The sequence below is a fragment of the Vigna unguiculata genome, chromosome 7 (genome assembly GCF_004118075.2).
Source record: "Vigna unguiculata cultivar IT97K-499-35 chromosome 7, ASM411807v1, whole genome shotgun sequence".
Lineage (NCBI taxonomy): Eukaryota > Viridiplantae > Streptophyta > Magnoliopsida > Fabales > Fabaceae > Vigna > Vigna unguiculata.
The window spans coordinates 34,197,844-34,213,462 of record NC_040285.1 but is presented as its reverse complement, the minus strand read 5'-3'; the positions used below and the strand labels follow the sequence as shown (position 1 = coordinate 34,213,462).

General features: G+C 31.2%; 2 protein-coding genes across 3 annotated transcripts; both read right to left on the bottom strand.

Moving 5' to 3' along the window:
* Positions 1 to 150: 150 nt before the first annotated feature.
* On the bottom strand, positions 151 to 1,284 carry LOC114190031 (hevamine-A-like). Its single transcript, XM_028078780.1, has one exon. It carries the CDS (start codon positions 1,221 to 1,223, stop codon positions 330 to 332), a length of 894 nt encoding a protein of 297 aa, XP_027934581.1. The 5' UTR covers positions 1,224 to 1,284; the 3' UTR covers positions 151 to 329.
* A 5,705-nt stretch (positions 1,285 to 6,989) lies between these two features.
* LOC114190941 (ABC transporter C family member 10-like) lies at positions 6,990 to 14,492 on the bottom strand. 2 transcript variants are annotated; one of them, XM_028080029.1, is made up of 12 exons: positions 14,138 to 14,492; positions 10,916 to 12,974; positions 10,490 to 10,810; positions 10,308 to 10,394; positions 9,623 to 10,210; positions 9,364 to 9,528; positions 8,736 to 9,030; positions 8,398 to 8,612; positions 8,002 to 8,307; positions 7,824 to 7,893; positions 7,496 to 7,735; positions 6,990 to 7,386 (listed from the first exon to the last, which is right to left on the bottom strand). In XM_028080029.1, the coding sequence occupies exons 2-12, from the start codon at positions 12,959 to 12,961 to the stop codon at positions 7,274 to 7,276; spliced, it is 4,446 nt and encodes a 1,481-aa protein (XP_027935830.1). In that variant the 5' UTR covers positions 12,962 to 12,974; positions 14,138 to 14,492; the 3' UTR covers positions 6,990 to 7,273. The 2 variants fall into 2 exon arrangements, with proteins under 2 accessions (XP_027935830.1, XP_027935831.1); XM_028080030.1 differs by lacking the exon at positions 14,138 to 14,492 and having other exon boundaries at positions 10,916 to 13,266.
* Positions 14,493 to 15,619: the final 1,127 nt, after the last annotated feature.

The window sequence follows — 15,619 nt, the reverse complement described above, 5'->3', positions numbered from 1 at the left end:
AAATTTGCTGTGTTTACTATAAATTGATTTTATTTTGGATGGATGTGGAACTTCCCACATATAAACACTGGAAATGGAAAGTCAGAATTTCTTAATCTTTCTTAATCTCTCCCATGCTTGTTTTCAACTAAAAATCGAAACTCTTTCACGTCAACAGAAATATAGTTGAAGTATGATTCAAGAGAAGGCTAAGGTCAACATAACATGCGCCTACAATTTAGATAACCATAAACAATTCCACAAAAAGTACAACATTATTCTTTTTCTCATAGCTACTACTTTTTCAAATCACAACTTGGACATAAAAAATTCACCGCTGAATTACAACTTCACACGCTGCCAATAATTGAAGCACTATACCCGTTCTGAACATCAAAGAATCTTGACCACAGCATCACCCCACCATATTTTCGTGACTTCTTAATCACCGGCAGGATTTTAGAGGTCAACACATCGGCCGGGACGAAACCGCTGCCAGCGGCTGCCGGAGCCGCCGGCAACCCTAGGAATATCTTCCCAGCAGGTACTGTACTAGTCCAACGCTTCCAAGAATTCAGAAGGTTGGTGACGTTGCCATCAGCGTACTGACATGGAGGGTTGTTGTAGAACTGAACCCAAACAAAGTCAAATAGGCCCGTGTCTAGGGCAGTGCCCAAAAACCTATCGGGAATTGGACACTGAGGGGCAGCACCTAGGTATACCCTCTTCTTCCCTTTCTTACTATACGCCTTGAGGAAACGTGCAAGGTGGTCATAGTTTTGCGTTGAGCCTTGTTCTATGTCGAAATCTATGCCATCTAACACAGCATCACCTAGTGGTCTTGTTGATGAGTGGCCTCCCAAGAAAGTGTTCCAAAGGAAGGTTGAAACGTTCCTTGCATCCTCAACGGAAGCCAAAGTGTAGGTTCCAATGCCACCACCTATGGAAAGCAAGACCTTGATGTTTTTGCTTTGGCAGTACTTGATTTGAGCGCTGAACTTTGTGCAGGAATTGGTTGCGGGGTTGCAGTGACCAGCCAGGTTCATTTCTGGGGTTTGGCCATTGCCGAATTTGTTGAGGAAAGCTATGTTGACGTGGGTGTATCTCCCTGTGTCACATGCTTCGGAAAGCGTTCCCTCGTTGCCGTTTTGGCCCCAGTAGATGGCTATGCCGCCGGCATGAGAGGTTCCGACGAGAGTGAAGAAGAGGAGAGGAAGGAGAAGAGAAATTTTGGTCTTCACCATTTTTGTAAAGTTGGGTTTAGCTTCTGTTTTCTACCCTTTGGCGTGTTGTGAAGGGTTCCTTGCACCTTTGATACTTATAGAGCCAATAGCTCTGCCTTTTCACAGCTTTGAAGTTTGAAGATTTGAATTAGGGTGTTGACTCTGGAGATGTCATTTTCTTCGGGAAAAGGTCAAAGACCTTTAATTTTGAACAACTGCATTATCTCTCGAATAATTTGTGGGGTCTTTAGTATAGTTTCCACTATCATTATCATTATCAGTGTTTATGTTTATCTATGTTTATGAACCAGATCAATCAAAAGTCAAAACTACGACAAGGGCTAACTATTGAAAATCAGAAAAAGGTTGGTGTTTGTTACTGTGTTATATTTGTAAATTATTCTATTACATATAAAAAGGATGAAGTGTATTGGTACTCATTATATACCAATTTTAGAATTTTTAATATATTTAGATGACATTATATATTTAACAAATAATAAATTAATAATGATTTTAATACCATTTTACTTATAAATTTATCTTATTTCTATTAAATACTATATATTCGGTAAAAGAAACAGTAATAGACTCGATTACGTAAAGTGCCAAAACCTTTGAACAGATTATCACAGCAAAAGTCAGCTGAATAAGCATTAATGCAAGCGTGACATTCTAATTCTGACCAATTCCTGTTTCTAAGATATGTAGAAAACTTGTGCAAATATTTATCCATCAATAAATAAATAAACATGTTTTTATTGCTAAACCTTTTAGAGACTTGTGTTTAGTACATTGTCTACAAACTTTACATTCTTTTTAGAAAGAAAAATATTTTAAATATATCAAAGTCAATATGACAAACTATATATAAAATGTCTAATTAATGAACAAATTTTAAAGATGTAAAATAATTAGATATTATAATGAGATATCAATTTATAAATTGAAAATTTTTGATAATTAATTAGTAATTAAAATAGTTTTTAAGTTATTTTTTAATTTGGTCACTATAGTTAATTGATTATTAACATTAATTACAAAGGTATTTTATACCAAAAAAAATAAAAAATTAATCACAAAATTTGTGTTATTAATGACCAATTTAGATACAAATTTAAAGTAATTTTTTTTTTAATTAAAACCTGATAGTTAATATTAGTGATCAATCCAAAAATCAATCCACTACCATAAAAAATTTAAAGAACCAATTTAGAAATTATTTTAATTATCAATAATTTTTATTTATAATTAGTATCTAAATTCATTACTATAAAAAATAATTATTTTTTGTTATTAAAATTAGTCATTAATTAAACATTATAGTTAATTAATAAAAGTGTAATTTATACACTGATTAATGTATTTTAATTGAATTGTATTTTTATGAAGTGAAATATTTTAAAGATTAAAAGTTTACCGGAATATATTTATAGTGTAAACGTTATTTTACAAAATTGTCCAATTATGGAATGCTACGTAATTAAAAACTGTTAACTCTTATATAATAATTATTTAAAAAATATAGAATTAATTAATTAAAACTATTAAAATATCGGTATATAAAGTTAAACTATTAGAAAAGTATCTTTCTGATGCATACGAGTTATTATTCAGTTAGTCTTCGTATTAATTCGAATCAAGAAACATTTTATTCGTATAGCAACATTTGTTGAAATAAATATAAATTTGACTAAAAGCTAGTTAAAAAGGATTGATTCTTAAATTGAAGTTGATAAAATAAAAAATAATTTAAATTAAATTAATATGAAATGATTATTACTCTTATAGATATAAATATTATAAGATATATAGTTAATGGATATACAGTGTAGAAGGAAGAAATGTTACGTTGAATATTTGGATTAGATAGTGATTGGTGTAATATATTAAGGAAGAAATCCGATATGAATAGGATTTTGTGGATTAATTTGAGTAAAGGAATAAGGTAATGTCTGAAATGTGAAATTAATAATAAAATGCAGTCCATAATGTCTGCAAGTGCTCTCAGTATGATGAGATTGGGGAATATGATATGATAACTATCACTGGTCAACGCCCGTTTTCGAATTCCTAAATTCTCGTTTGGCGTCAATGTTGGACACCAGACACGTGAAAAAGCATGCTATGCTTTAGAATAATAAGTTAAAGTAATTCTTAATTGGGTTAAATATGTTTTTGGTCCTTCAAGTTTTAGCAAAATTTGAAATTAGTCCCTCATCAAAATTTTTGACTAATTTAGTCCTTCATCTTTCAAAAAGTGTGAATTTAGTCTTTTTAACCAAATTTTGTTAAGTTTATCTGACGTTTCAAGCGCATTTCATGATAGTATTTAAATTATTTACATTGTTTGACACATTTTTGCTTCAATGTTAACTTAAATACTATCATGAAATGCGCTTGAAACATCAGATAAACTTAACAAAATTTGGTTAAAAGGACTAAATTCATGCATTTTGAAAGATGAAGGACTAAATTGGTATAAAGTTTTGATGAGGGACTAATTCCAAAATTCACTAAAACTTGAGGGACCAAAAACATATTTAACCCTTCTTAATTTGTTTACTTGTCAAGATTAATTTGGAGAGAGAGGGTGATGATATATTTTAGTGAATTAAAGGGTAAAAGTTAGTGTTATTTTTTTTTTAAAGATTTGAAAGTGAAAATGAATGAATTTATAACTAAAGTTTATGAAATTGGGTGAGTTATTTGATTAATATGATATATTAAAAAATTAAGTTAAATTAAAAGAAAAATAAGACTGTTGAAAATACTAAAATTACATTGAGATGAGTTAAATTTATTTTATAAAAAAGATTTAAATGAATAAATTATAAACAAAATTATTTTAATAAAAATAATAATAAAATACAATACATTTACCTATCGAAAAAGTTCTTTTGGTAAATATTTTAAAAATTTAAGATATAATTATTATTATTATAATTATAATTTTAAAAGTAGAAATGAGTCGAGATTATAGAAGTCTTTTCCCATGAATCATCATAGATGAAAAAGAAAAGAGCATAATCCTCCAAATCCTACAATCATTCCTTTTTGATTAATGTGAATGGTAAATCTTTCCAAACAAGTACTATATTAAAGTCAAAATCTGTCTTTATTTCTATTTTCATACAAAGAAATTATGTTAAAATAACTTCTGAGCAAACTTCTCTAAATAAAAAAAAAATGTTTAAATCCTTGGTTAGTTTTTTTTTAATATTAATTAGATCACCAAATTTTTTTAATTTTAATTTGATCCTATTTTTTAAAGTATGTTGCAATTTAGTTATTTTTGTTAATATAGTACTAGCAACATTAACTAATGCCTTACGTCAAGTTTTTTATTTTTATTTTATTTTATTTTATTTTTTTAAATTGTCATGTATCAAATTAGAGATCATGTTATGTAGATTAGTAATGACAAAGTCACATGTTGGGACAAATATTATGTGAAAAATCTTGATTTTGTCTCTATATTTGTTATTTTGCTTAATTTAGTCTCATTTTTTTTAACTATCAATTTCATCTCTTTCCAGATCGAGAACAAATTCAACTTTTATATAAAAATGTTATGATGATATCTTTATTGAAATTATTTTTAACAAGATTAAGTATATTTAAATTTATATTTTACATTGAACTTAATTTAAATTTTATTTCAAATATTTATACATAAATAATTTCTATACAAATGTTAGGATTGGTTTAAAAATAATAATTTTATAAATTCAAATATAAAATTTTAAAACAACTTCATAACAATTTAAAATAAATATATTTTATTTAAAATTTTAAAACAAAATTTAAATAGAGTAAAAAATATATATAAATTTAATCTTGTTAAAAATATTATTATAATATTTATATAAAAGTTAAATTTGATTTTAATTTAAAGAAGATTAAATTGTATAGTTTTAAAAAAATAGTTAACTTTTCACATGATATTTATCCTAACGGAAACCACAAATTGCAACACATGTTTAAAAGGAAACTAAAAAAATAATTGATGATGTAATTAAGATTTTCAAACAAAAATAGAATGAACCCAAAATTCAAACCTAATAGAGATGGGAAGGATTAAAAATAATTCATTATGTCTTAAAGCAACCCGACAGTCAAGTGATTAAAAAATATGATTTCACCATATGAGTTGTAGGCTTTGTTCTTTTCAAAGGAATGATTAAAAGGACAGGAAGAAGAAGAGATGGGAAGGATTAGATGATGAAATTGATGTTGTTCTTTTTAAGGGATTATGAGGTAATTTAGAGTAGATTAGAAAGTAAAATTGGTGAAAATTTGCGATTAAATTGAGTGATGTGATATATTAAAAAAAATTAATAGATAAAAAATTGAGATTACCAAAATATCCCTAATGTTAAAAGTAATATAAAATGCTATATAAATCATTTAGAATAATTTATTTAATTTATATTAATTGTGTGAAATAATAAAAATATATTTATAAAAAAATGAATAATCAAATTTATTTGGTATGAAATTAAATTTGACATTTATCAATTTAATGTTTACATGAAAAATAATTTATTTATGTTATATATATTTTTTGTTTTTAAGTCTTTGAAATATAAATTTTTTTGTTTATTTGATATGAACATATTTTTTAATTTGATTATGTTTGTTAATAATATAGGTAAGATTTTTTGATTTTATTTTTCTTTTTTTCAAATTTTATAAATTATATATTGCTTATATATTTTTTAATTTTTAGATTTTTAGATGTTTATTAATAATAAAATTTTATTTATTTTTATTAATAAATTAAAACTAAAATTACATATATTTATTTGTTAAAAAGTTAAAATTGATAAATATTAATAAATTAAGTAATTTAAAAATTTTAAAGTAAATAATATTTTCTCATGGAGCGTAGAAAAAAACATATCAAAATTGAAAGACTAGAATAAATAAAAAATATTTTTTTAATATTTCATTAAATGATTAACAAATAATTGAAAACAAAATTTTATTGAAAAATTTATTAACAAAATAATTTAAGATTAAAAGATAAATTTATGGACAAATTACAAAATTAAACATACAAATAGTTTTTGATATATTAAATAGATTAAAATAATTTGTAAAATTAATGTAAACATACAAATTAATTTAAACAAGTGTAAAAAAATGACGAGGATAAAAGAGGTAAAAAAATAAATATAACGAGGATAAAATGGTAATTTTGTATCCATCACCTTCTAATGTCTTCAAAAATAAAAGGATGAAAAGAACATCTCCTCAAAAAAACATAGTCTTAATAAAGATTTTAAACATTTTTCTTAATCATTGAAAAACAAATTTCTTAATCAAAATGAAAAGTCATTTCTACGTAGAGATAAAGGGTTAAATATGTTTTTGCTCCCTCAAGTTTCAGTGAATTTTGGAATTAGTCCCTCATCAAAATTTTATATCAATTTAGTCCTTCATCTTTCAAAATGTGTGAATTTAGTCTTTTTAACCAATTTTTGTTAAGTTTATCTGATGTTTCAAGCGCATTTCATGATAGTATTTAAGTTAATATTGAAGCAAAAATGTGTCAAACAATGTAAATAATTTAAATACTATCATGAAATGTGTTTGAAATGTCAAATAAACTTAACAAAATTTGGTTAAAAGGACTAAATTTACGCATTTTGAAAGATGAAGGACTAAATTGGTCAAAAGTTTTGATGAGAGACTAATTCCAAATTTCGCTGAAACTTGAAGGACCAAAAACATATTTAACCCAGACATAAAATAGGTTAAGTTACAAAATTGAGAATGTGCTAGCAAAATATATTTTCAAAATTTTATTCCTGGAAAGAAGACTTGGTAGAGAGATGGCTAAAATTGATAGAAATACCGGTGCTTCTGACAACATCCAACAATTTTTCCAATTAAACGACACATTGTAAACAACAACTGACGAAATAGCTTTGCACTATTTTCTTAGTTTGTCCAAATACAATGCATTTTCCATCCTACTTCTAATCTAAATACACTTTCTTGACTTGTCAATGTTACAGAAAAAAAGACATGGCAGCTATTCCAAAAATCTTGTTCAGCCAGTCTCATTGAGATTCTGCAGACTGAAAATGAGACCAATATTCTTTGACAAGATTCCCAAACAGTGATCCTTCTCTCTTTATCAACTTCATTGGCTCATCATACTCCACCAGTTTTCCTGAAAAAAAAAAAAACATAGTCATAAACATTAACCTTTCCAACGCATGATCAATTATTTCAAAACTTACATCATCAGAATTATAGATTATTTTGGAAGCGCAACATACCATCACTAATGGCAAGAACCTTGGTGCAATCCATCACAGTTGGGATCCTGTGAGCTACCGTGATAACTGTACAATCTGCAAACTCGGTTCGAATGGTTTTCTGCAAAATCAAATCAGTTGCATTATCAATTGATGCAGTTGCTTCATCAAGCACCAATATGCGACTTCTGCGTAGAAGAGCACGTCCTAAACAAAATAGTTGTCGCTGTCCCATGCTCCAGTTTGCTCCAGCTTCAACAACTGTACAACAATTTGCCACTACTCATTAATACTCACGGAACAATTTGTCAGAGCAGAGTTGTAGCAAGCAACAAAACATCAAGTGTACCTGAAGAGTCTAATCCTAATCCCTCTTCTTTCTCTTGAACAGCCTCTTGTAACTGACACTTCCCAAGAACCTTCACATTGAAGCTAAAATCAGTCCACACATACAAACAAAGTAGAGATAAAAAGACATAAAAGACACTACAAAATACTGAAAAATTAGAAAGCATGAATGTGATTACCTCCCATATCTCTTGATCAGAGTGTTGAGATAAGGGGTCCAAATTGTATCTGACAGTGCCATTAAAAAGGGTAGGATCTTGAGGTATGATAGCAAAGCGTGACCTCAAGTCATGAAGACCAATAGAACCGATGTCTATGCCATCAACAACTATTTGTCCACCAGCAGGTTCTACCAGACGGAAAAGAGCACCTATGAGAGTGGATTTTCCACTGCCTGTTCTGCCAACAATACCAATTTTGTGCCCTCCTTCAAACGTGCATGTGATTCCACGCAGTACTAGTGGTGCATCAGGCCTGTAACGTATCTATTTTGATACCAAGAAGCAAATTAGGAGCTTCGGGTCACGGGTTCAATCCCATTTTTAAGCAACATGTTTTGAAAAAGTAATGAATACCTGCAATTCATTTATCTGTACTCGACCAGCAACTGGCCAATTCGCAGGAGGACGATTTCCTTCTATAACTTCTGGTGCCTCACTTGGTATATGCATATACTGATTTAGCCTCTCCACTGATATTATATAGTTCGCTACATTGCATTGATTTTGAATTGAAAATACCAATGAGACGTTAAGTGAAAGGCCATAAGAGAGAGCCATGCCAATAAATCCTGAAATAACATCATAAGTTGAAATTATAATACTTGCATTGGACCCAGCTTATGATGAAAAACATCATTGCACGAATAACACAACATTTAGCTTTCCAAAAGTAATAATGGAAAAAGTCTCACCAGAGGAGAAACTTCCAGGTGGAAGTACGACCATGCAAAGTGCAGCAGATGCAAGAACAACAGCACTGACTGTTTCTAATCGTTGAATCAACCACTCATTTGCTGCAAAACTGTGGAAGTAAGGACTAGCATTGACATCAATTAGATCAAGATTTTTCTTAAAAAAACGATCTTCCTCCTCAAAAGCCCTTATTGTCACAGCTCCAGCAACAGATTCAGCAAGATGGTTAGCTACAAAGGATTTTGTGGTGCCATTCAACCGCATCAGTTCTTTCGCAGAAGCAAAGTAATATTTCTGTATAAAAGAAATATTTAGGTTAATAAGTATGTTTACTTTGCAATAAGAGTGTTTAAATCTATGAGAAATTGTTACAAAGTCATTAAAAGAGGAAAAGATAAAAGAGCCTCCATACTGTGAATTTTCTTTGTGGTAAACAAGTTTCCTTATTTTATAAGTCAAATCTTGATTAAATCAGATACTTCCCAAAAATTAAAAATTTTCTACATGGAAGATAGGTTTCGAAAACCTGCATTATCTAAAAATGTAGGGATGAAGTGTATTTGTGTCATTATCATCTCATGTCAAGTTATCCATGTAATGTAATCCAAAGAAGGATTCGTTCATCACCTGCAAGCGGATTGCAAAATAAATCATTGGGATTGAGACAAACAAGACTTGCCAAGTAACAACTGCTAAAACTGTAAGATTAGCATAACAATTTGAAGTAGCTGCCACAGCAAACAAAAAGCCGAATGCAACATCAAGGTCCACAATGTTGAGATCTGAGGAGACCTAAACAAGGAAATAACAGACAAAAATATCAGTGCTTCCATGCATTGCATTACATTGTAAAGGGAAAGAAAAAAAAAATGTTTAATATGCTTACCCTAGTTAGTATCCGTCCTAAAGGAGTGGAGTCATAAAATGACATGGGAGCACGAAAAAGGGAGTTCAGTAGCTGTAAAAATAATGACTTTGACGATTGAAGGCCCAAAGCCACTGTAGCAAGACTTCTGATCAACAAGAATGTTGATGAAATAACTCCAATCAACAAGTAAACCACAATCAATTTCAAAGAGCTGACTTCAGGGTTGTCAACACTAGCTGCCATCCATGAGTTTTGTAATATTTGGCCAATCACAAACGTTAGCTGAGAAACAGCAGCCAAAGAGAATAATATATATCCTTTGCTCTGATTCAGATACTGTATATACGGTTTGAAACCATGGTCTCCTTTTTCTCTCTCTTCTTTCTTAATCAACTGATCACCTTTTGATGCTTCATGATGTTTCTCCATAGATGTTTTTCTAATATCTCTAGAACTATTTGAATGTTTCTGGGAAGATGTGACATCCACAAGCCGGTCAGAACCAGCAGTCTCTTTGTGGGCATTCACAAGGTTCTGAAATTCTTGGCTTGAGCTCAACAAATGGTTATACGGAGCAGCTTCTATAATTTCCCCATCTGACATCAACTGTAGAAAAAAAGAGTAATTACAGAACCATTAATTATATGCAAAAAAAGGAAACAAAAAAACGACATTACTAGTGCTTCTTGATGGAAGAAATTACCAAAACACAATCAAATGCTGGAAGGAAGTCAACTTGATGAGTCACGAGCAAGACTGTTTTTCCAGCAAGTCCTTCAATGATGTATTCCTGTCCAGATGAAAAGCCATTTATCAGTGAAAAGTTAATAACAGCAAGACATAGCATAACAAATGTAGTACTGGATGAAGAGAAATTTTCATTACGTTGAACAAATTTGTTGCAGTATGTGCATCAACTGCACTGAATGGGTCATCCAAGAGATATATATCAGCATTCTTATATAGTGCACGTGCAAGTTGAATTCGCTGCTTCTGACCTCCACTCAGGTTAACTCCTCTCTCTCCTATTTCAGTGAGATCGCCATAGGGAAACAACTCAAGGTCCTTCAACAGTGAAGACCTATGAAGTGTTACTTGATATTTTTCAGCATCCATGTCTGCCCCAAACAATATATTCTCACGTACTGTACCTGATTGTATCCATGCTGTTTGAGAAACATAGGCAAACTTGCCATACACTTCAAGCTATAAAACCAAAAAACAAAATCAGGTACCTATTAATCAAATCAATCTAATATTACTACTCAAATGAAAATCTCATCTAATAGACAAAAAGGAACATAATCTTACTTCTCCTTGAGTCATAGAAACTTCTCTGAGAATCGCTGCTAAGAGAGTTGATTTGCCTGAGCCAACCTCTCCACAAATAGCCACCTTTTGCCCTGGTCTAACCTCCAAATTTATGTTTCTCAGTGTTGGCTCTGATACATTATCTTCGCATGAAAAGTTCGCAGACTTGATTGTTATTGAACCCTTCATGTTGTCATCGAGACACCTTTTTGTGGCATTTGCACTCTGCAGTTCAGGTGCCTCCAGAAATTTTACAATCCTAGTAAACGCAACTTTTGCCTGAATGACCACCCCAATAACATCAGGAATGGTTCTGATTGGATCCTGAACAAGGCGCAGAGTAGCCACAAAAGTGAAAACATTATTTGCATGCAGAGGAACATTAAGAAAGTAACATGCACCAAAGGAAGCAGCAGAGATCAGAACAGGGCTGGACCAGAAGAGAAAGGTGTTGTACGCCTTTCTTAATTGCACTGCATACAACCATTTGAGCTCCTCATTCCTTAATCTCTCTATAGCATTTCTAAACTTGGTTTCCCATGCATACAACTTCAACACCTTCATATTCACAAGAGCCTCAGAATAAGCCTTCAATCTCTTATCTTGTGCGACCATAAGCTTGCTCTGAAACTTGTGTTGTAACTTTGCGAGTGGAGTATTGCAAAGAACAGTGATTACTATCACCACCAAGGAGGCAATTGTTGCCAGCCCAACAGCACGAAAAAGAATTACTAATGAGATGCATAGTTGAAGGCTAGTTGTCCAAGTCTGGTGAAACCAATAGGGAAACTCACCAATTCTATAAGCATCCACAGTGACATAATTCATTATCTCACCACCAGAGTGCATCAATCTAGCAGAATTGGATAACCTCAATTGCTTTCTATAAATGGCTGCAGTTAGCAGTGACCTAACTTTCAGACCAATAAGTCTGCAGCGGAAATACCATTGCCTTTGAGAAAGGGATTCGATGGATTTTGTAAGGAAAAGTGATATTGCCAACACAAAACCTTCATATTTGAAACTCTCATTACCCTCAGCAACCAATATGAAAGAATTCAGAAGAAGAGGTCCTGAAGACAATGAAAGTACCTTGAGCAATGCAAAGAGTCCTGATGCTAAAATTTCTCTCCAGTGGCATAAAAGTATTATCCTCAAAACTGATGGTTGCGAGGATGGATCCTTTTGTTTTTCTCTGTTCAGTTGGTCCAGAAATAGAAAATAACGAGTTTCTGCTCGATCCTCCTCCCGTAACCCTGGAATGTCTTCATCCTGAAGTGCTTTCTCTTTACCCATTTTCATCAATGGATTTAACCACCAAAATGACATTTTATTGAAGAATCCCGCTTTGGCAAATGGTGTTACATATGTAATAGATTCTTTTTCACTAGACTGGCCATTCAAGAGGGCATAAAGACTTTCATCAGATTCTCTGTTAGCGTCTCCATAGCTGGATTCCTTATATGTGCATAATAACAATAATATTGCTCCCGGAAAAGATAGAATATCTGAAGCTATCATAAGGGATAGTTTTCTGCTACTAATTGCATAAAACAATGATGACGCACAGAAAATACCAGAAATCAAGAAGATGAGAATAGAGTAAAGCCTCGACCACCTTCTTGGAAGTTGTTTCAACTTGAGAGTTAACATTAAACTCACTAACAACCACGTTAATCCGTGAAAGATTTCTAGAAACCACCAATCAAAAGGCAACACAGTTTGGGTTTTCCTCAACTTTTCCTCTAAAACCCAAATGCCTAAGAACAACTGCACCAACCCAATAACACCATTGACTATGGAAGAAACTGTCTGCAAATATGAATATCTTTGCACCTGTATTATACCCCGAGATGGTTTTAATGCTGACTTCTGGATCATGATGAAGACAAGCATCATGAGTAATAACACATCAAAGCAAGAGATCAACAAATGGTGGACACAAGTAGAAGGATCGGTGAGAAGTCTAAAGTCATAACTGCAAGGCATTCTTCCCGCCTCCGAACAACCAGATTCCCCACAAAACACACTCCAAAAAACCGTCATTTCCTTGACTTCTCTGGAAAGAAACAAAGAAGAATATAATCATGCCTTTGTAGAGAAAATCATTATCCTAAGAATTTGAAACTAAAAACCATGAATATTTTAGTAACAAGCTTTAGCCAAAGGGACATATTTGAGAGCGTGTCTCTGGCTAAGTTGACTTTTAAGAGAGAAAAAAAAGATATAAATAATTTTCCCCTGCCAGTTAGATCAAGGCTTAGTCTACAGAGAAATGAACATGGGCAAACAAATGTGCACATGCAGTCATCACTTATCATCAACAACAAGTAGAAGATATGACAATGGTGAACCATACACGCCTAACCCGAGTTTGCTTTTTGCTTTCTGAAGTGAAAGAGTATTCTTAACTTATTTTCAAACACTCTCTTTCCAATTACACTCTCTTACGGGGTAAACATTATGTCAACGTCAGTAATTAAGAAATAGAACACGTTGTTTAACAAGACTCACAAACGTCACTACAAAAGAGTACAATTAATCTGCATTTTTGGTGGTGAGGTATCTTCAATTTTGTCAGCTATTTATTTGGTTATTGCTTAATAGTGAATGATAGCATTTGAGTTTCATATTTACTAATCAATAAGTATATTAGTAAATAATATGCATGTTTTCTATACATCTTCATTTTGTTCCAGTTTCATGTATGGCGCATCTGGGCTGGTTCAAGTTCTAAGAGGCCCTCGACAGGGTGAAGAGGTTTGGTTGAACTGTTCTTGATTATTTATAAAATTTGGCTTTTTTTCTGCTTGGTTTAGGCCCGCGATTAATTAAAATTAAACTCTAATTCTGTCCGTACGTTTGATTTCCCTTTCGCCATCTTCTGCACCATTTTTTTTTTCTCCACCACTTGTCACGTTATTTCCTATTTCGCTCTCTTGATCGTTTATTCTTTTGTATAGCACACTGATACTGATGTATCAAATAAAAACAACTTCATTTCAGCAAGAAAACATGGGGAAAAAATAACACAATAAAAAAACACCTTCTGTTCTGCTGATTTCTGAAAGCGAATGACCGAACGTTGAAGTATTGCTACGATAATATATAAAAAGAAATAGCAAAACGAAAGGAATATTTAAAATAGACCAACGAAAGCGGCTGATTCAATTTAATGATAATAAAACAGAATGAATAAAAGGAATGAGGAAAAAGACAAACCTATGCAGTGTATCGTGCGAAACCTGAACTCATCGGTGGCTGAATGCCACACGCAAACGTATTTTCCTTTTGAACGCGTCTCTCAGAATACCGCAATGGACAACTTAAATAACAAGAAAAAAGGAAAAAAAACACATGTTTTTGTTTCTTGTTCTTGTTGTGAAAGAGTTGTTTGGTGAAGACAGGGTTCGCATGCATATGATGACGAGAAGAATGAGGTTATGGAGAAAAAACAAAAGGTAGGATATGCGAAGAAGAAAAAACAAAGATGAAGAAGCTTGCAGTGGTAACAGTGGAAGTGAGTGAAAGTGTTGAAGAATGAAGGTTGCAGGGAAAGAAAGTGCATCTACTTATATGAACGAGATTAGCGTCAAGACGTTACTGCATTTATATGAAGAATGCCATACGATGTCGTCATGGCTAACGTCAGTTGTTGTGTTCTTTTCTGTCATAGGGCTTGTTCACTCACTTGTTATTCAAATGCCTTTCCCTTAACAATATTATATCAATTAACCATCTATTCATCTTAACCACAAATTTTTTTTATCCACAATACCTTATTATTTGAAAGGTCAAGATATAATATAACCAAGTTATAAAAATGTCTTCACTCTAATAAACGATTATTAATTTAAAATAGCTCATATATTTTATTTATAGGAATTCAGTACATGTCTAAAGATTAATAAACATTCACGCCACCCTATCTAGCTAATTTATATTCTACTACCATTTTAAATTAGAGCATATTATACTAAAAGATTTTACTCTTTTTTTAATTTTTATTTTTTTAGATATTAATTTGTATCTTTTATACATTTTTGTTACATTTATGTACAAGTTATACAATAATATTGACTATTATTGCTGCTATTTGTTGAAAAAACTTTCACGACATTAAAGTTGTTAAAATGTCAACTTCGATCAACAATGTCTCTGGACAGATTACTTAGTTTTGCTTTTATTTTAATTTAAAATTATTTTAAAAAATAATTATGAAAGAATTATTGGTAACTTTTTGATAAAAAAATTTTCAATTTGTGTAAGACACAGAAACTCTCCCGACCACTCATGATGTTAGAAACAAGTTTAATGTAAACATTATAAATTTAAAACTATGTTGATTGTAGCTCAAAATAATCAATTAATGACGCTTATTATAATATTTTTAACTCTTTTTTTCCCATATCTTCGAATCAAACATCTCCAAAAATTCTCATATTTCTTACTTGTGTGTTTTATTGTATTTTTCGTACTTTTATTCGCCCCTACAAATTTATTCCGCTAAAGTATAAATATATCAAATACCTTCTTTAAAGCGTTTTCGTATTACTTTATATTTAACTAAAATTTTAATCATGTTAACAATGGATACCATACAAAAACTGTGGGTAGGATTTTTAATATGTAAATTTTATAACTAAGAGTATTTTTATAATTCATACTACATTTTAGATTTGCCATTTATATTTTTTTTATCTA